Source organism: Sparus aurata, chromosome 15, assembly GCF_900880675.1.
Source record: "Sparus aurata chromosome 15, fSpaAur1.1, whole genome shotgun sequence".
In the NCBI taxonomy this organism is placed as follows: domain Eukaryota; kingdom Metazoa; phylum Chordata; class Actinopteri; order Spariformes; family Sparidae; genus Sparus; species Sparus aurata.
In genome coordinates this window covers 22,761,201-22,783,180 of record NC_044201.1, presented here as the reverse complement: position 1 = coordinate 22,783,180, position 21,980 = coordinate 22,761,201, and the positions used below count along the sequence as shown (strand labels likewise).

Sequence of the window (21,980 nt, the reverse complement as noted above, 5' to 3'; positions counted from 1 at the left end):
ATACTGTATTTATAACCCTCATTCTAAATGGGTACCAGCTCTGTCAGCGGTAAATTTTTTGGCACGTATATTTAAATGTACTGATTTTATAAACACCACATTTAAACACCGGCTGCAGCAGAGGCTTTCGTGTGTCTGCGCCTTCTGAACACCGCTTATCTGCAATATGTGAAGGTTCTGGAAGGGGGAAGGTTACAGCTTATTAATGGAACTGAAAATCCTGATAGCTTAGAGCCAGTTTCTCATTGCTTCCATTCTCATCCTATGGGGAAGATTGTTAAAGGAGAAGTTCACCGAAAAAACACAAAATTCAGTCATTATCTCACCTCCATGATGATGGAAAGTCATGGTGAAGCTTTGTAGACAACAACACGTTTCCGGAGCTTCACAGTGACTCATTTTAAAAATGTAAAAAAAACAACAGTCTGAAACAAAATGAATGTCCCAGTACAGCCCGTCCGGGATAACCCAAGTCTCTGGAAGATCAGCGAACCCAATTTGAATCAAGAAATACAATATTCACTCACTTTAAAAGCAAAACCTTCACTGCAGCCGCTAAGCTAAAAGCGTTAGTGCACCCTTGTGTGAAGAACGAGCACAACCTCAACCACACATGGAGGGTAGGAGTAACTATTTCAAACCAATTTTCAATCTCAGGGCTTCCGGAGACTTTGATTATGCCAAACGAGCTCTATCAAGCTGTTTCAGGGTTCACTTTTGGTTGCAAAACTCCAGAAATATTTTGCGGACTACGAAACTTCACTGATAATGACTGAATTTTCATTTTTCATCCTTAAAGACACTTGTTTGCGGACACCCCGGTGGTTTTTCCGTCATGACATTTCTGTGTGATATGCAGAAAACAAAACCAAAAAATAAAAATACAGTGACTTTGTTTGCATACATTTATTACCTTCATAATATCATTTGAATGTTTGAACAAACAATTTCTTTTTTTTTGCCTGCTTGACAGTTTCTCCAAAAAAGTCCTGTTTATATCTGTACTGCAATACAGTTTGAATAACAATGGCATCAACGGACGCCACAGTGAACAGAGCTTTGGCAACATGGCAATGTTTATACACAAATTCTTCTCTGGAACTTTGCACCTTTCTCACACAAAAACAACGGCAGTATAAGATGTAAGATTTGTACAAAAGTTATGTATTACATTGTTTCCTTAGTGGTTTACATTTATTATAAATGTACCATTTGATTGCAGTACAAACAAATCCCTTTGGGAACAACAATATGACTAATACAACAAATCAAAAGACATAATTGGGAAACTATTCAATCAAGGGCAAAGACTAGACACGCTGGCAGTAAACGTTTTGACTTGAGTCCCTTCAATGATCCGTAATAAATCTGCAATAACATGCATCAATACTTCTTTATTTTTTATTTTTTATTTTTAAACAACATTCACTTGATAAGACAAGAACCTCTTCTGCCCTCCGAGCAAACACATCCGAACAAAGGCGAAGGATGAAAACAAATGTCTGCTAGGCAGGAACACGAGTCACAGCACTGGGATCAGTGCTCAACAGTTTCAATGTAGTACCATGATGAGTGGGGGCGAAGCGGCCCCGGGTTTCCTCTCAGGATAAAGAATCCCTTTTACTATATTAGCTTTCTCCCTCTTCATCTCTTTTTCTTAAGACTCCAGAGGAAAAAAAAAAAAAAAAAGAAAAAAAAAAAAGGACAATTACCTGGTTGGCGTTGGGCAACCATGTCAGAATATTACTTAGTGTAGTGTTATTTACTTGACAACCACATTGAGAATGGCTCAAATCAGATGCGAAGGAGGGAAGAAAGTGGTTAAAACATGACAACAAAGTCACCTTACAGGGAATCACTGAATGGAAGGACTGCTGCTACTTTCTGTCATGTCATGGTTAAACCTGTCGAGATGAAATGTGAGAATTTCTCAGAAGCGTCCTCCGTATACCGAATAGATTTCAAACACTGGACTCTCAGTTAAAACCAAGATAAGAAATCCTTCAGTCGTAGCTTTTATACTAGTTGAACTGCAAATATAATCTTCTTTTTTTTTCTTAGGAAAGAAAAATAAACTTTACAGAAAAAAAGGCACTTAATTGCACTGGATGCAAAATGCTCAGGACCTTTGAAAGAAGGATCGGCCTGTGGGCTAAAGCCTCGGAAAAATCTGAAGAACATCACACGCGGAAAAAAACAGTCGAGTTATCCGAAAGTTAATGAACTGTTGGAAAAGGACGTTTCCCTTTGCAGAAACACATGACCGAACATAATACAGGAGCTCAGAAAAAAAACTAAAAAAAAACACCACACAAGCTCTGAGGATTAAAACTGCTGCTACTTCATTAAACACTGCTTAGCCAGGTTTTTTTTTTTCTGGATATTAGATCGCACAACTGATACTAGAAAACTCCAAAATTTGTGTTTGTTTTGATCTTAAATCTCACAGTCCTTCTGATGACTTTGGATTTTATCTGTGTCTCTGGCAGGAACCGACTTGGCCGTAAATACACTGATTCTTTGTGTGATGCACCTCCTCTCTGGAGGGTACGGTTGGCCCGAAAATATTAGTGTTCTTAACGAAATATTTCCCTGCTGAAAAACTAGGTATGTACTTTGGCACTTTTTTCGGCTACAAAGGCACGGCCCTGCTTTGTTACGAGGTCTTTCTTTGCTTTCTAAGTGGAACAGCCAGTGGAGACGAAGACGAAAAAAAAAATAAAATAAGAGGCACGTATTTCTAGCGTAGCAACCGATGGTTTGGATACATGGAGGAGTGCTTTTTGAGATTTTAAGGCACACGGAAGGGGCCGCAGGGAGGCCCGACACTGACATATAACAGATGAGACAAAAAACAAAAAGGACCATGTTCTATAAACAAACAGAAGGAAAACCACAGAAAGATGCCTGTTGACACAATCAGAGAAAGGCCTATAAAAGCCGAGCCTCACTGCCTCTGGTCTCTGCTGCTGTCTAAATGGCACAGCCATATTTACGGCTCCACAGATCAAAAAGGGCAGGAAAACAAAAAAAAACCCAAAAAGTAAAAGATACTAATTTACTTACAAAAATCATAGAAACTCATTAATGTATAAAAAAATACATATGTAAACTGATTACCGTTAAACATTCCCACCCAGTCCCCTAAAAATGGTAATAAAAACTAAAAATAAAATCATAATGCATAATGAGTAAAAAATAGTTGATTTTTTTTTTGTTTGTTTTTGTTTAGAAAATACACAGACACACAAACAGACTGCGGCTGGACACTGACACTGACCTCGGAGGGATGTCCACCAATCAAAACACTGAAGGCAGCCAAAAGGTCAAAAGGCCGTCCTGACGCCTCCCCCTTTGGTTTTGGCGATAAAGTTGATGAAGTCACCGCTTTGGCGTGCTGACAGGTTTGCACTTCATTTTTGGCGTCGCCCCTAAATCTAAGTGCTTTTCATTTGGTTTGGTACAAAATGCATCTGTGCTTTTTTAGTCAATAAAAAAAAATAATGCATAGTTATTATTTCAATCTAAGGAATTAAGGCTCTCACAGGCAAAAGTCTAGTATTATTAAAGTGCATGTCACCGATACAACAGCATAGTGCGAATGCAGCTAGTATCAATGTGTAAAATGATTGTACTAATCATTCTGCCTGTTCCCTTTGAACAAAAAGTGGACAGAAATACTGGACAGTACCCTTTTCTTCAGAACCAGAACGACCTTCATATAGAGAAAGCTCCACATAGACTCAACGGCTCTATGAGGAGTGAACACTGAACCTTCCCTTTTTTTGTTGTTGTTGGCACTTCAGGTAAAACTATGGCTTTTTTTTTAATACATTTGTATTTATACTATATGGCATCGTCAACATTTTGAACAGTCTTAATTCAGCTGGAGCTGAAAGAGGGTAAACGACCACTGAAACCTGGGTTTGCTGAGGCACAGAAAGATGCTGGAGGCAGGTCTCCATCATGGACGGTTGTGGGATGGGCCTGGATGGCGTCTACCATCGCCCGCTGATGCTGGCCACGTCTGCGTGAAACTGTCGGGAGAGACGGCCGCTCGCTCCCCCCTCCAAGAAGGAGGACCTGATGGGTGGCTCAAATAGCTTCCTCCGGTTCTTGTTTAGTTCTGTGTGAGAAACGAACACCACAAAACATCAGTGGTAGGAAAGGTGATACAAACATGGGTTTTAATGTTAATGTTCGCCAAAGTATTGCTTTGGGAGCTGAAGTAAATCAAAGTAAAGAAATAAACACAACCCGAGGAGTATGTTAACATTTCCCCCTTTTTCCCTCAAGTGATCTACAATGACAAGAAAATTGGATTCGAATCACTACGAGATCGCTCAGATCAACAAAAGCCCTCTTTGTGCCCGTCTGGTTTTTACACAGCCGCGCTCACAGAACGCTTTCATAAAAATGTCAGACGCACGCGCTGGAATCTACGAGTTATTCATGTGATAGCCGAGTTCTGCCGCTGCCAGCATAAACCTTCGGTCTGATTACTGGAGTCAGGCAGCCCGCTCTAGCAGCTCTTTATACTGGCAGCCTGGCAGGAAGTTAAAACCTGGATCGCCTTGACTGGCGGTCTATCTCTTAATAATGAGAAGCAAAAACACAGAAAGATGAAGAGACGCAGACGGAGGCGTGCACGGCCCTGTTTCGGAGCCTCAGAGTCCATCAGCAGAGATGAAAGTTGACCTGGACTTGGCTGCGGCATCGGGCAGCTAAAACCAATTTCTGGCCTTGGATTCCATTTGCTTCCTTAATAATCGGAGCGCAGGCCCTCGCCATTTCCTCTCGTTGCTCTCACTGTCAGCCCCCGGATCTGGTCTGGCCTTTCCAGAAAATCCACGGCAGGAAGCTCTCAATCCCAGCGGCGGCATGAATAACTTACGCAGCCACAACTGCAGCTATTACAACGTCCAAAATATGACATCAGTAATGAAGTGTGACAACCACGACATTCACATTAGATCCAGTGCAACAGCAGAGCAGGACTGTAGTCTGCAGCAGCAGTCGGGGAGGCAGCTGGAGCGACTGGAGGAGCACCAACACACTCATCTGAGAAGAATGCGTCTTAATCCCATTTACTCCCGCTGCTGCAAATTACTGCAGCAAGGTTTTTTTTTTATAGATAAATTAGCTTCAACAGTAGAGTCTTGAACTTTTCCACCAGTCTGCCAATATCAAGGACCACCTATAGCTTTCGAATCAAGCGGCTGGCAGCGGAGATGTCAGCTGGAGTTCCTCCTGCACAGCTGGGCTCCACTCAGGCTCGTTGTGGCGACAGACAAAATAGGAAACCTTAATGAAACACACAAGCCAATTTGAGGGAACGGGGGCAGCAGGAGACAGCTGGCGGGGTGATGTTTTGTCAATTTCGGGCTGCGTCGGACAGCTGATGGCAGAGACGGACGGGAACAAAGGGTTTTGATGTGAATATACAAATCTAACACAGGCATGTTTCCTTCTTCATTCCTACCTGAGATGGCGAGCAGCATTTTCCTGCGGGCTCCAAAGGTGGTGATGCCCAGTTCCTTCAGGTCCTGGTCTGTTAGAGTCAGGAAGGTCTGGAGGTCGATCTGGAATTAAAAACAAGTTCATTTCACACGGCTATTACCACAATAAAGACACTTTTAAATCACCACATTGACGAGATGTACTGTGGCAAGCACGTTCCCTCACATTTCCCGTATTTATATACAGAATACAATGTGGGGATTTACATCTTGAAAGAGTTAAACAGAGTTAAGCAGCCACTCCGAGCTAGTAGGCATGCTAACAGGCAGATGTTTAGGTACACTGTACCAGGTTCACTATCCTAGGTTAGCCTGTTTGCATGCTAAAGTACAGCTTTTGATAACAATGCCACTAGTTATGCAGGCATTTGGTCATAAACATAAAAAGGTCCACTTTGTCAGAGTCTCATTTCCAACCAGACGCTTTGGGATTGTAGGTCTGGTCGGTCTTCGTCCCAAAGCGTCAGTATTCGGCATGTTGAGAATGAGGCTCAAAAATCCTCCTCCTTACAAAGTGATGTTCGACGATAATGATTTGTGCGAGATGAAATTCAAGGGATCGCTGAAGTCATTAGAATTTTTATCCTCCAGGGTCCAGGAGTGTCTCGAGCAAAGGTTACAGCAATTCAGCCAGTAATTGTAGAGTTTTAGTCCCGACCACAGCGGTGGACAGACTGATGGACATCTACATCCCTACAGTCTCCCTGCTAGTGTGGCTAAAGAAAGTGACATTTTGGAAAATGTCCAGACATTTCCTCAGGTCAACAGTAGCTAAGATTAAAAGTGGGTTCACATCCTACGCTACCTCTTGTTGCTGGAAGACGTCCGTGTACTTCCCCAGGCCCAGCTTGCTGAACAGCTCAGGCAGGTCTGAGCCCTTCAGGGACGAGTTCAGGCTGCAGCCGTTGCTGCCGGTTACCGAAGAGATGCAGTCCATGTAGTTGCTGCTGCTGAGGTAATGCTCCGCAGCTGCCACAGCAAAAATGAAAACATATGAATTCGGATTAACATTAACACCAGTTTTGATTTCACGACAAATGTAGCAAAGCTTTCATTTGCAACAGAATCGGATTGTTGGACTGATGAGAATCATTTAGCTTCTGTTTGAAGAGAGTTTGCACATGCACAAAAGCTCAGAGTGTGGAGATAAGGGCGCATACACCGACACTTAAAGCAAGTTCCCTTTTGAGCGGGTTCTCTCTCAAGTGTTTACTTTATCTCTTCTCTTCAGTTTCATCATGAAAAATGTGACCTCCTCCCCCGTCTATTAGGTCCTCCCGTGAATCCATTTCACCATAAGACATATTCTGCTCTTCTTTGCTGAGAAACATCTCTCTGACAAGTTATGCACTGCTAAAGTGTCATCGCCCTTGATGCTCTCATTCTCAACCAATAAGATGCTTTAAATGATCGGCTCTTGTCAGTGTAGCATAGATAAAACAAATAAATTATGCTACCGACCAGATTTGTTCTGCTTTCTCTTCGGGCTGCTGACAGCGGAGGGGAACTCGGCGTGACTTGGCAGGCCGTTGCCGTTCCTCTCGCGCCAGTTGTCGGAGTCACTGCCGTTCCCGATGCCTTCCCGGCTGCTGGATCGAGACAAGGACAGTGGGGAACCCTGAGAGCGAAAACAAAGAAAAGACAATCTAAATATTTAACGAGTTCTGAACGCCTGCTGCACTCTGCGAGACTGCACTGCATCTCAATACAGAGAAAATGACTGGACAAATAAAATCTTCTATAATATACACACGACGACAGTAAATGCCAGAGAGGGTGAACTTGTTTATCCGACACGATGAGAACAGCAGCGTATGTCTGACCTCGTAAGTGGTGCTCATGCTGGGCTTGTAGGGAACATGATTGGCTCTCCGCAGCTCCTTGATGGTCTCGGCTGGCATGGACTTCGAGAAGCCCAGTCCACTCCACGTGTTGGTCGGGGTCCGCACCTCCGTCACCACGGGCTTCTTTAACATAGCTGTGTGAACACAGACACACAGTGAAGCAAAATAATAAAACATCCTTTATGAACTAAACATCAGTAGAATAAAGCCACACAAAACAAAAACATGCAATTGATTCTCAGGCTCAGTTAACAAAAGCACAACGGGGGAATCAAGGTCAGAATAATGACCGAGGTCATGTACGTATATTGATAAGTTGATAAGAGAAGTAAGATTAGTCAATGACGTGATTATGTGCAATTTTTTATACACACTTCTGCTTAATTCACATTTGATATCTCTGGAAGCCTGAATGTTAACTTGCAAAAGATTTCTGTGTGATTGAATAATCCTAGAATTTCTGATTTTGGATCCGGCAAAGAGGGAAATTGGAAACTGTGGATAAACATACTTGGAGCTGTGACTTTAGGTTTATGTGGCAGTGTGTCTTCACCCTAAGCCGCATCATGGGCACTACTAATGACTTTATAGTATTTGAGCTGACACTTACCTTTGGTTGCCAAGAGCTTTTTCTGCTCATAGTCAAATGCCTGAAAGGACAACAGACAGTTTTATTTGTTTATTGCTTAGTACCCTCCAAACTGTGTGTGTGTATGTGTGTGTGTGAGTGAGTTGGATGCGTTTGTGTACCTGCATGTTGGCGAAGGAAGTCTGTGGTGCCAGTCTGATTCTCTCCCTCTCGTTCTGCTGCGCCGCCCTCTCAGCAGCCCGCTCGCTGCCCGGTGCCCTCTTGTCCGCCACGGGACTGTCTGACGAGCTGGACTCGGCGTCCGAGAGAAGACAGTCAGAGCTGTTGACAGAAACGCAGAGCCGTGAGCGGGCCGAACAACAACAGCATACAAATTTAGAGGAGCTGCAGGTAAAAAGTGCGTCCGCGGGAATTAAGCATTCTCGTTTGTTAGCCAAATAACATGCAAAAGGTGAGGCTGAAGCTGTTGACCGTCCTGGCTCATCAGATCTGACTGTGGCCCAGTTTTCATCGTTATTATTAACAAACACTCATTTAATCCAATAACCATGCTGTCCAGGGTGAGTGTGTGTGAGCCAGGCCTTATGCCAGCCAGCACTACAAACAAAACAACCATGTCTGTCACTCCAGTTTAGTCCAATTTTTTTATGAATAAAATCTGTATCCTTGGGTTTGATTCCACTGAACGCAGCTCTCATCAGAGCGTTCCTGCCACTCTATCACTCTGTCCATGTGCGAGAGGGAAATGAATGCGAGCCTGCCAAACTCTAACAGCATGAGCCGCAAACGATCTCAGAAGGGATGCTAAAGACATTAACGTGACGGGAAGCTGTAAATGATCTCTGCATTCACACATACTGTAAATGGGAGTTCTTGGTGCCCTGCAGGAGCTCCACAGCCTGTCGTTTCCCTGATGACGTCTTACACGAAGCCAGCATCTGTTTCAGCTCGCTCCCGTTGGCCGAGTGGGAGGGGCTCCTCGGCATGCCCACTTCCACGAATGTGTCAGAACCTAAAGGAAATAAACACAGATGTTTTTTTTTAATATCTCTTTTTATTCCTTTCTGGTTACTCGGCCCCCAGCGTTTAAACAAACGCCGAGACAAAAGAGACAGTGTCAGTGGAGACGGGATGGTGCGTAGCTTGGGTGTGTTTAATTGTGACAAGTCTCAGCTGAATCCTGGATTAATTAAAATCAGCAGCTGTAATTATAATGTGGTTTTCTCCCGTTGCTCTACTTCCTGTCACCCTGACAGGAAGCTGCTCCGTGTTACAGGATGAACACGTGTATGATCAAGACTATCTGGACGTGCGTGGTTTACTGTATGGCGTAAAATAATATGATGTCAGTCAATCTAACGAAGCTCCCCGGGGGTTAAATGTTTGAACAATCCCCCTGCACTCCCCTTTTCCCTCCAGTCGAGTCAGACTGGGCGAGCCAGTCCAAACACATTCTGGGACACAGGAGGGAGGCGAGGGAGGGGAGAGGAAAACCTTTTCAGAGATGCACCACATCGGGGGAGGACCAGCTCAGGAAAACAGCGGGGGAAACCGAGACGCGTGAGAGTGAAAGTTTGAGGGGAAAACCGCGAGTGTAAGTCGCAGAGGAAATAAGGGCCTTTTCTGAACCGCTAGGAGACCAGCAGTTAATCTGTCTCCGTTCCAACACAATAAACGCAGTCAGAGGGAGCATGAAGTGAAGGAAGACTGTATCGAGAAATCGGCTCATTCAAAGAATTTCTTCCTCAAAGTGGGTTTAAGGGTTACATAAATCTCAACTGGAAAAGCGTAAACTGGACATTTATGTTACGTCTGCAAGGCCGAGCCGCCGGCAGCGTCAGAAATGTTAACAGCTCGAAAATGTTGTCTATCCAAGGTTACAATCGCACATAAATCACAAGACTTTAAGTGTGTCTTTAAAATAACTGACTCAGTGGAGGGCAAGGCTCCAACTATAAGCAGACTTTTAATAAGTCTAGTTATATTTTAGAAAAACGCTGATCATGATTTCATAAAGAAATACAAGGCCAAAGAAAATAGTTGAGGATTAAAGAAATATATCCTCAATTAGAAGTGACTTTTAAACAGAGTTAAACATACAGGGAGTCACGAGTTAATGATAGGCATGTAGGTGCTCTGCTCTCATAACATCTTGTGAATCTGAACAGGATAGGCTTGATTATTTTTGGAGGGGGGGGGGGGGGTTGATTGCCAGGTAAGATAGGAAACGCAGGTGCCTTAACTGGCCCTCACATTCTTGAGAGATTAATATGATAAACAGATGTGTTCAGGGACAGCTCTATACTATATTGGATGACTATATACACAGAGATGTTTTACTTGTTTTTCAGTCAAAATTCAGTCAATTGTTTGCCTTCACAAAATGTGCAGATGATGTTATACCTTCATCTGGGCTGGACTTGCTGGACAACGGTTCTGATGGATTGTGTCCGCTGGCCTCCTGGACCGAGTCACACGGGGCTGGACTCAAAACAGTCTCTGCAAGTGACGCAGTTGCTATCCTCCCATAGACTGAGCCAGGATGCTACACACACACACGCACAAAAACAAAAAAATACATACAAAACAAGTGGAATTTACTAAACAAGAAAGTCGCAGTGAACTCGGAGCAACGCAGCACAGAAATGAGCCGACCTTGACGTGTCCGTTGAGAGTGCAGGAGCCCTTGGTGCAGTCGGGGACCCCGTTGGGCTGCTTGTCTATGGGGGCGAGGCCGGGTGGAGGAGACGGTGTGCTCTGTGTGTAACCCTGCACCCCGGACAGCAGGATGCTGCTCAGGGTGGCCTGCGTGGCCGGGTGAAGCATCAGCTGAGAGGAGAAGCCTGAAACATGGATGAAGAGTGCAGCGTGAACAATTCTGAAGTTTTAGCCCTTCAGAAGTTATATGTGTATTATTATTCTAAAGATCAGTTGCTTTCTTTCTGTTTCTCTATATACACATTTAAAAACTAGAATAAAACAACTGAAACTGTAGTCAGGAAACCTCAAGTATCTTAAAGTAACATGTTATCAAACTAAGAATACTGAAGTGAATTGGAGTCGCAGGATTGGAGTCATAATTTTATTACCCACAATGCAACACAACCCCTAAGTTTTCAGTCAGAAATTTGCATGTCTTGTGCTGCGTTCATGTGCTCATCAGACAGTCCAACATCCTGAGTTTGGAAGTTGTTCTTCCTACATCGGTGTGTTCATGTGCGTCAAGTCAGAATGTGGGACGAACATGGATACATTGTGTCGCTCAGAGCGTTCAAAACAACACATTGACAGGTGATTCTGGTAGTTTAGTGACAAAGAATGGCAAAGGAAACCGATCATGTAAGCTGTTAAATATATTTCACAAATATGCACGTTAATATTAAACCAAATATTTCCTTTCGTCAGCTGAGTTTCAGTGTCACGTCGTTAACTCGTGTACGAACATGTGAAAAAAAAGGGTGTTTGTGTGACTTTTCCCAGTCAGAAATAAGTTTTTTCCAGATTTTTTCTATACCACATGAACGCAAGAACACCAGCCACAAGAAAAGATGAAGAGTGATCTACAGACATCTGATGGGCTGAAAACTCAATGACTTCCTGCACTGAACTTACTTCCATCGATCGAGGAGGAAATGTAGGTCAAGCTGAACTGAGCAAATAATTCAACAACGAGCATGTGGGGATGATGGAAGAGAGCTCAAAGCCCAACTTGGTTGCCGAGAGAGTGTTTTACGCTCCTGACATTCCAAAAAGCCCCAAAAGCTGGAAATACTTAGGATTTGGGTTAGAACATGGCAAAATTGTGGCGCCTCAAAATGAATTTGTGTGCACGCTATGGAAGCTACAGTGAGCTAGCACGCTGAGGGCTAAGCTGCATAAAAAAATGAGGCTATGAAGGAACATAAAATCGGAATCCTTCATTTGATCATGCTCCAAGATGCAGCGTGTTCTCAGTTTGAATCGTGGCGTAGAAAGAGATAGAGAGGTGTGCCGTCTTTGAATGAATTTTTACAGTATAGAACATTTTGTCATTGGTCTATTTTGCAAAGTTTAGGTGTACAGACCTTCTAGAAGATATGTTGATGTTGAGATAAATATTTGCATACTAGTAGTTTGCCTTCTTCTGGACGTATTTCGCAAAAATCGATACCGGAATGGTTCAAAACCCATGTGTTGTTTCTTAGAAGGAATAATTGAGCACATTGTAGTCTAAATCTACTACAAACAAGTAGCAGGGTTTTCTATGATGCATGGTATAAATTCTCTAGATGCAGAGAGTGATGCACATTAAAAGGGATTACTGAGAATGTAAAGGTCAGAGACTACGATCGATACCGACCTTGGGTGCTGGTGAGTGAACTGGGCCAGAGGGAGGGGGAGGGCGCCGGGGTGCTGGGGCTGGGGGTCTGGAGGGGGCTCATGGAGGAGTTTAGGCTGTTGAGGACAGCGTTTGGGGCAGCCGAGTTGGCGAGGGAGTGGGCCGCCGTCGCACCCAGGAAACCTAAGGAGAACAGAGAGGAAAGACAGATGAGAACAGGAGACGGACAGACCGGCGGAGGTCCTGTCAAAAACGCGGAGCCATTTCTCAAACTAATCACATGTTACACTGAGGTCCTCAGAAAATAAGCTCGGTCTTCCAGCTATTTAACAGGAATTCCACAAACTGTCATCAACCAGACGGCAAGTGAGAGGAAGAATTTCTTACATTTTCTACAAGGTCATGGATGCAAAAAGTACATATCTAGTGTGTCCTCATACCCAATAAAACCATGTTTTTAAGAGCACCAACAATGTGGTGATTGGTGTCTAAACCCAAAGACAGTGTATGAAAACAGAAAGAAGCAGGTCTGTGGCTTTAACAAGGGGCTAGTTTGGCTCCAGGAATAAGGCCAGGCATTCTTCTGGCAGACTGGCCTGTAATCTGAGGAAGACAAGCATGTAGCAATTACTAAAGGCCAGGATGTGGCCGTCCACAGCTTCACCCCCGGGCCCCTGGGTGTAAGAGACAGGAAGAGACCAGTTCAACTGTTCTGGGACTTCATGGTGCATTGTTGCATTTTGTGACCAATTCGAAAAATTTATTCAGATCACGTCTCATTTGGTGGGCAATCAAGCAAACATGGGCAAACATAAAATAAAGGTTATTTGGAAAAAAAATGTATATGTATCTAATCAAAAACAGACAAAATGTGTGTCCAACAAATTCTTTTTGTTCTCATTAACAGAAAACAGACCCAATGTCAGTGTTCACCTACCTCAGATCTCCTACACACTTATAACTCCATGGAAGCAGAAAAAAAACAAAAATAAACAAACACATCACAAATATTATCAAAATACTGTCATATCCCTTTAAAGGTTATCTTCACTAATTGTATACATACTCAAAAGTCACTCTTGACTACAAGTATGAGTAAAATTGTGTTAAAATATTACTTTGGCAAAATTTAAAGTCACCTGTATGATTTGTAATTGAGGAAAAGTCTTAACAAATCTGATATTTAATGTTCTTCAGTATTACAGGTAATTTTCTGTCAATAAAACTGTAAAAGTACAAGTAAGAGTAACTTGTAAACATAAATTGTATGCATGTATATACTGTTGACGATGGATTAACTGATGATCGACCTGGTTAATGATCAGAATTTGTGTTCTTATAAATGGGATTGCTAATAAATCTGCTACTTTTCTTCTGATGCAGCATGTACAGTGATGTCACTCTGTGGCATCGTGGGTAATGTAGGTGCCAGGTTTCGAAAAGCAGTCCACTGGTCCATCATTGCACTCCTGTGACACTGTTGGACTCGTCATGGACAGTTCACCAAAATGTCCTTTATTATTCCATGCATTCTTCTTCTTCATCAAAACCTGGCACCTACATTACCCACAATGCAATTTTACCACCGAGTGACACTACTGGCGTAAATTGATCAGATTACATGCAGCTTCCTCTGGAGCCACAAAAGGTTTTACACTACTTCTTCACATATGCAGTAGTTCTCCTCAAGTCCTGTAAACACAACTGAATGTAAAAGATTGGTGGAATTGCCCTTTTAAAATCATGGAAATACATTATCTAAGTAATACAACACAGATTTGCTTGGATTAGCATTTAGTTATAGAGCGGAACAACACAAACAGTATTTCTATCTGCAGATAAACTGTGATGGATCTTCTGCCAGCGCGTGTTTATAGCCACGAGCTACTTCCTGTCAGCTTTCTCCACTATCTGATTCTCCCTCTGCCACTGATGCATTACTCATGTCCTCGTTTGCATGTTTTTTTAAAGCCCGAGCCCGCAAAAATATGTCTTGTAAAATCAAAAAGGCAGATAACAGGGCCTAAACATTTATCCTATAATACTACTCTTACTAAATTCAATTAAAAGTCACCATTGGAAAACGAAAACATCTCTGCATCGGTTCCAGGCTGAACTCTGTTGCCTTCATGTTGAGGTCAGCGCTGCAGAAAAACAAACTCCTACGCGATTCAAACCGTTCATCATCCCGTGATTCATAAGCTCACGATCCATTCAGAGTGGCGCACTGAAATTGAGGTTATTTTCTGATGGTTCGATGATCAAAGATTCCTCGATTCTTGGAAAGACGCGAAGACAAACAACTGCTACTGTAAAAAAAAAGAGTGTATAGAGATGACGGCGACATGAGTCACCGGCTGTGATTTATGTGGGTTGTTGAGATGCATATTAAAGGCTGATTTGAAATTCTATTGTATTCAGTGACGCCGTGAACCAGTTGATAACAGGCTTTTAGGGGATCTGGCTCTTCATGGTATGTGACTGGTCCGGACTTTGATGTACGAGGACATTCATTTCTTTACAAAGACATTTAATCGTGAATGCAAATGAGGCTCATTGCTCATCTTTTCTCACAAATCCATCTTATACAACACATGTACTGTAGTGCTTTCTTCACGGGTTGGAGAGTGTCATCATTACCCAGATTGCTCAGCCCCAGGCCAGCTGAGGCCAGGATGTCCAGGCCAACGGGGCAGATGAGGGACGGGGACGGGCCGTTGGTGGCGGGATTCAGCACCACGGAGGGCGAGGAGGACGACACCCCGTTGCTCTCCAGACCCAGGAGGAATTTCCGGGCTTCGTACATGTTCACCGCGTTCCTCTCCACGCTTTTGACTATCACAGACTGAGAATGGATGGGGAGGGGGGGGGGGGGGGGGGGGGGGGGGCAGGGGAGGAGTGAGGGTTGAGATAGAGTAGGGAATGTTGGCACCAGAGATAGGGAGTTAAAGGGAGGATGAGGGGGAGATGCACATAAAGGGGAGGAAGGAAGAGGGAATTAAGGGTAGATTAGAAGGATAAACATGGAGGCAGTGTGGGAGAGAGGAGACATGAGAAAAAGCGTTGCTCCATCAATTGCATAACACACACACACACACACACACACACTGGCTGCATTTACATGGAACCTAATAATCCACTATTACATACATTCTTTCTGTGGCTGATACAGTTAATTGCCCACAATGCAACAAGAGTGAACATGACTTGTCGGAGGCTCCTGATCCCACTCAAGAGGACCGTTAACGCTTACATCACAACATTAGCTAATGAAAGTTCAATAAACACGAATGTGAAAAGTGTACTGACAGACAAATTAATGAATAAACTGAATATTGTCAGTACAGCAGATTAGACGCTTCACAGCGGATCGAACCACTTTGCAGATGTTAGAAAAGTTATATTCTGATCACGTGCTCGGGGCATGTAAACACACATCTCGTAATGTGTGTCTACATGTCGACGTAAATCGTTAAGTTGGAATCTCTAACCAGAATGACTGAATATTGTCCATGTGTAAACACAGCTACTCATACGTGTGGAGAGAATATGAGGCAATGCTGGATATTCAGCGGTTCGTTGACCATAAGGGAATAAATCGATGAGAATCATAAACAGGAAAAAGGCTCTAAATCAGTGACTTCTACATTTTCCACATCACCAGGAAGCCTCGCAACTCATAAACATCAAATAAAAAATGAACGTGAGCACAAATCATGTCCTGGCTCTTCCCGGATTTTTTTGCTCTCTCCCAACACACACTTTCCTTCATGGCTCTCCCAAAGTACCGGGAACACGGAGGGCTACGACACGGCGATTTGGACGGGCCTTTTGGATTACTGCTGTCACCTCGTTAAAATGTTTAAGTGAAGGGTTCTCAAGAGGATCTGGGCTGGGTCGGTGTTTACTCTGGCACCTCCACACCAGTCCCCCCGAGCCTGTCTGGTTTGGGCATCGAGCCCCGGGCCTCTGGGCGGGACGTGGGCACCTCAAAGAGACAGTCAGGACGGGGCCAAGCGGCGAAATATGATTAGTAATAACGTGCGTCGTAGAGAAGTAGACCATGAGTAACTTCAGAGGTTGGCTTTGAATGTAACAGGTGTGAAACATAGTCACTGCAAGATTTTGTGGCCACTGCTAGCTCTGTTTACTAAAAAAGTGAATGAGCACACCCTCTAATTTACTGATTAAACTTCTAAGGACACATTTAACTCAAGTCGGTAACTGTTTTGGTTGGAACAGCTGAGATATAAATACAAAGTTTTCCCTTCCATCAGGTGAAACGTGCGCGGCAGCCGGCTGTGTTTTCCTGCTGTGGGCAGATGTGGGTTTGCCAAAACTCTTCTCAGTGTTGGTATGGCACGAGTCCCTCCAGTACAACGTTCCAGCTTTTCTTTTTCATATTCCATGAAAAAGTGATGAAAAGTGACATGGCGGACTACAATTTATTCCAATGTCATGCCGAGACATTTGACGGAGAGTAATTCTCTCACATGGAACAGAGGCTTATTTGTTTCTTGGTAGTCGTTTTTTTTTCCCGTCTGCCTGACGCAGCATTTTAACAAGTAGGACAGCAGCTAGTTTTTTTTCTCAGGGTGAAAAGTTTGGATAAGTTTTTCTCTCTACACGTGCATTTTAATTGAGGTTTATGTTTATTCATTTCATCAATATTGTCCATTCTATGGTTAAACATCACCCCTTAGAATAGACTTTGTCAATTAAAGGTGTCAATTCCAAATGCAAAACTGTTTTTCCACACTCGCTGAGGTTTTGAATGAATGATGGTGAATGAAGTTTTGCTGCTGTCATATTTTGAGACTTAAAGAACTCTTAAATAAAATCCTAAATCTGAATTTTGGTTGAAAATTTTAAGCAATTTCTTGCCCAACGCAAATCCAACACATGTTGAGGTTACGAAAGCTACATATCTTCAGACTTTTACCGGAATCTTATTTGTCTATAAACATAATAATCAATGCCACTGATAATGAAAACGGTTCTGTGTGCACCGTTGGAGAACCCACCGTAGATGAGCGGTCCGTTTGACCCTGCACCTAGAATGACTAGAAATCCCCTAAAAAAACCTTCCCTGCCGTGCGAGCAAAAGCCCGCCGTCATACCTTGCTGGGCTGTTTTGGCTTCGGTTTGATGCTGATGAAGACATCCAGCTGCTCCATGAGTGCTGTGATACACTGTGGCTCCACCTCAATGTCCTCTTTAATGTCAAACATTAACACCAGAGGCAGACAGCCCTGTGGAGCAAACACAAAACAAAAAGTTACCGTAACATATCTGTGTTTCTATATCATATCAACTCTATTCTCATAAGGGTAGTAAACTGTCCTTTTATGTTTTACCATTTGTTGACCCACATTTCAGCTGTACCAATAAATACAAGATTCACTGCTGGATCTGTCCCACACAGAGCTTTGGGGAAATTCCGCCAAGAGCAATCTGTTTTGCATGATCACCACCACAACCGCCACAGACATCTATATTTTGGGCTCGAGTGCTGGACAGCGCTCCTATTGTGAGTGGGTGTAATTAGCAGCAGAGTATAGAGCCCGGCTGGCTCTGACAGGGCCTGAGATTTGAGCTGTAATCTACAGTCTGGCTGGAAGAGGCCAAATCACACAGTACGCTACTGGAGAGCGACTCCTCTCCTCCCCCCCCCCCTCCGGTGCGTCCAGTCTTCTGCTTTCTACACCCCCACGCCTCTTCATCCTCATCCTTCTGTGCTTTTCCTCTCTCGTAAATCGTTTTTTCACTCTCTCCCTCTCTCCAGACAGACAGCGAGAGGCTCCTTCTTGTGTGTCCACAACCGAGAGAAAGTCATGTTTGGTCGCTGCAACAACTTTGGCATTTGCTAAATGTCTTTGGGGCCAAATGGGAGACCGCAGACAAAGAGAAGGCAGCTCTGGCAGAATTATTGCCCCACATTATGGATCTCCACACAGAGAGCCAGGGCTGTTTACGCCTGAGATGTCTTAAACGCACCAGCTCAGCAGAAGCTTTTTAGCCCATGGTAATTAAACAGCCATCACTTCTACACATTTTTTGAAACAGACGTCTGATTATATTCCTTAGTAATTCAGATAAGGGTAGCCTCAGCGGTCGCAGGCAACACAACAAGAATGACCGCAGAGCATTTTTAACCAACAGAAATTTAAATGCGAGGCGCTTCCTCCTACTCTGAAAACTAATGGTTATGTGCGGACGTCTGAATTACAGACGGGGCTGAAATTCAAACCCATCAAAATCGACCGTGTGAGCAAGCCAAACCAGTACCATTAACACCAACAGGGATAATCTGCACACAGAGAGGACCTAAGGAGCTCATGCCAAGCTGATGCAAATGCGTGTGTCCCTCTTAACATGCAGGCTAACCTTCAGTCGTCTACAGATCGCTGTATATCTGGACGTTTCAGCAGCACCGAGCAGAGCCAAGCAAATCTCTCCCAAGGCTATTCACAACCCCGACAGGCAATCATGGTTTATGTCTCTAAACCCAATCTCAAACCCACGCATCATTCACACATACCATGATGATGTTAGTGAAACAATGACAGACATAATAGCCGCCACACAGCGCAGGGGATCTGTATATGTAAGGAATATATTGCCAATGCCATCCCTTCACCACATAAACAGAGCGTCAAGGTTAAACTGAATCTTTTCAACCAATGGAGTAAACACTCTCACACACGCTCACAATCAAGCTACACACCATGAGGTACTGCCGTGCCAGGCAGACCGATTCGATGGTGCCCTGAATGTACACTGTGGATTTCTTCTGCGGGCTGTTGGGGTCAGGGAAGTGGATCTGGGCTCCCGTTCTCTGGGTGATGTGCTTGATGTTGCTGCCGTTGCGTCCCTTCATGAAGAGGTGGTGCTGGGGCGCGATGTCCAGGTGGGTGGTGACGGAGATGGTGCTCGCCAGGCTGCCAGCCAGGTGCTCCAACAGCAGAGCTGTGCCCCTCTGTGGAGACGAGGATAACAAAGTCATTTTCTAAACCCACTTTTTTATAACTGCTTTTTGTGATTCATTTGTTTTATGACATTTGAGTTCGTTTCACTCCCTTTGTATTTATAACATTTGGTTTGTTTTGCTCTCTGTGTTTTCAGTGTCTTCAGTTGTAACTGTAAAGTCCTTTGTAACCGTGTTTTAAAAGGTGTATTATTACGTTCACCAAGGAGGTTATTTTTTTCCAGTGGTGTCTGTTTGCTGGTATGTTTTTTTTGGTTGGTTTGTCTGTCAGCAGGATTACACAAAAGCTCAACAGATTTCCGTGAAACTTGGATGGAGGCTGAGTCTCAGCCCAGAAAAAGACTTTCACTTTTACTGCAGATCCAGATAAGGGGGCGGATCCAGAATCTTTTTTTCTCACTTTAACATTGCAAGATATGACTCTTTTTTGTTTTTGTTGACAATTTTGATAACTTCTCAGAGGATAATCAGTTGCATGTAGGTGTCTGGTATCTACGGGTGAGTACAAAAGGCCTTTGTGAAGGTTTGCTTCCTAGAAGGGCCATTCCATTAATCTCTGAAACTATGAACAGAACAGACACAGCGGTGCTTTGAGCTAAATGGTAACACACAATGACGATGCCAACATGCAGATGTAAAGAAGGTATTGTGTTTACCATGTTTACCTACCCAGTTTACCATGTTAGAGTAATGATTACTAAAGTTAGCACAATACATCCTCAGAGAAAAATTCATGTCTATATCAAATTTAATCAAAACCCATCGAACAGTTGCTGAGATATTGCAATCAAAATGACAGTCATATGTAGGTGCTAAGGGAAAAGTCTGAGAATTGCCGGTGTCATCATTAAACATCCTCTTAGGATCATGAATGTCAATACAAAACTTCAGGACAATCCAATGATTGCTGAGATATATCATTCAAGCTAAAAAACATCAAGAAGTCAAAAGAAAACATTCATGCTACCAGGGCCTCAAATGACGACTACTTCCATAAAAGAGTAATCCGATAATGTTTTTTTGTACCGTCTATAAAAACGTGATGTCTTTAAAGGGCTTAATTCGTTCAACCAACAGTCCAAAACCCAAAAATATTAAATTATTGTGGCAGGAAACAGGGAAAGCGGCAAATCTCTAAATTTGAGAAGCAAACCAGCAAATGTTTGGCAATTGAACATCATAAATAATTCAAAAACTTTGATTTGATAATCAAAATTGCTGGAGATAAACCGACTAACTGATAAGACCAATTCATCAACAACAACAGTGTGCAGTCTAATAATCACACGAGAAGATGCCCCATAGATATAAAAATGAATATCGCGGACAAGTTGCTCAGTTCTTTCAAGAACATCCAACTGTATGATTGAAATCACATGAAAACGTGACAAAGAGTTCAGGAACAAAGACCAAAACCATTTTCAGAGCATTAGCCGGATCAGGAGGAGAGCAGTCGAGCCATGTTGCCCAGAAACGACACCAAAGTTTTCTATAAAACCAGTGGGAAACTCTTATATTTTCCACTGCATCTGCTGGCCAGTTGAACGCTCTCATTCCTCGATGTCTCTGCTACGCCTCCTCAAGCCATCACTTGGCCCAGTAAAGTAAGTCATTTCCAGCGTGCAATGGGAATTCACACGCTGCGGCCAGCGGAACACAACAATCCACAGTGGTTTTGGCAATCCTCGGAGGTGTTCCAAGGGTCTCACACCACCACATTACATAGCACACATATTCCTCTAATCCTCGAGCATTTATCTGGCTCGCTTCCCGATCCAGACTGACCCTTCAGACCTACCACACACTCAGGAGGCCGTGCTGCTGCATACATAAGGGTATGTGTGCATGTAACTGGACACAGAACACAGGAATGTGCAGAGATACACTCTAGCATACAAATTCAAGCACGCATGATGCAGAGATACGTGTGCGTTAAACGCAGTCCGACTGAAATCAGCTCCGTTTTGTTAAACGTGAAGCCGTGCTACAGTAGTGGGGCAGTTTCCCTCACTTAGATTAGAGCTGACCCAGCAGCCGTCCAGCACCCGCTCCCAAACGTCTCTCAGCACTCTCCAGCCCCCGTGGTGCTGAAGGTAATGAAGCAGTTTATATGAGAAAAAGTGAGGAACGCTGACAGTGTCGGTGGTGGTTTTTGACACCGCGTAGCCCTGGATACCTTTTTCCTGGTCTGCGGCTCGCCATGGAAACGGGTGGAGAAGAGTGAGGGTGTAAGCGCAAATATTGTTACACAGGCATGACTGACAACGAGCGCACAGGTCAGGGAACAGGTAGTTATTCAAGCGTCTCTCACAGGACACACACAGTGGCTGCTGGGAGGGTTGAACGTATGACCTTTATGTCTCTGGAGGTTTTGTTCCGGTTTAAAAAGGGAAAATCCAAACTTAAACGGAATTTATATCATTATTATTATTGCAAAGTGTGCAGAAACAAACCAACACAGTTTTCTCTGAAATGGAAATTAAGGAATCAATACTGAATAAATCAAACCTGAAACTTTTGATTTGAATTCAAGCCTCTAAAATGTGAAGATCTGCTGCTTTTCTTTATTTTGTATGTTTGTAAAACATTTACATTTTTGTAATGTCAGACATTTTGATCAAATGTCAGACAAAACAACCAACCTGAAGATGTTTCTTTTCTGGGTTAAATGACAAAAATGATACATTTATCAAAGTGGATGTGGATTCCTCTCTTCTTATGG

At 43.4% G+C, this 21,980-nt stretch overlaps 1 protein-coding gene across 1 annotated transcript in view; it reads right to left on the bottom strand.

Moving 5' to 3' along the window:
* Nucleotides 1-963: 963 nt before the first annotated feature.
* Nucleotides 964-21,980, bottom strand: part of bicc1a (BicC family RNA binding protein 1a) — a 68,791-nt gene continuing 47,774 nt past the window's right edge. The window contains exons 8-21 of the mRNA XM_030441832.1: nucleotides 18,998-19,249; nucleotides 17,391-17,522; nucleotides 14,911-15,115; nucleotides 12,292-12,453; nucleotides 10,608-10,795; nucleotides 10,356-10,497; nucleotides 8,811-8,964; nucleotides 8,114-8,273; nucleotides 7,974-8,013; nucleotides 7,343-7,497; nucleotides 6,981-7,137; nucleotides 6,325-6,488; nucleotides 5,483-5,582; nucleotides 964-4,126 (exon numbers count right to left, since the gene is read on the bottom strand). Coding sequence (XP_030297692.1) covers nucleotides 3,999-4,126; nucleotides 5,483-5,582; nucleotides 6,325-6,488; nucleotides 6,981-7,137; nucleotides 7,343-7,497; nucleotides 7,974-8,013; nucleotides 8,114-8,273; nucleotides 8,811-8,964; nucleotides 10,356-10,497; nucleotides 10,608-10,795; nucleotides 12,292-12,453; nucleotides 14,911-15,115; nucleotides 17,391-17,522; nucleotides 18,998-19,249 — 2,139 coding nt within the window. The 3' untranslated portion in view covers nucleotides 964-3,998. The remainder of the gene's footprint in view (nucleotides 4,127-5,482; nucleotides 5,583-6,324; nucleotides 6,489-6,980; nucleotides 7,138-7,342; nucleotides 7,498-7,973; nucleotides 8,014-8,113; nucleotides 8,274-8,810; nucleotides 8,965-10,355; nucleotides 10,498-10,607; nucleotides 10,796-12,291; nucleotides 12,454-14,910; nucleotides 15,116-17,390; nucleotides 17,523-18,997; nucleotides 19,250-21,980) is intronic.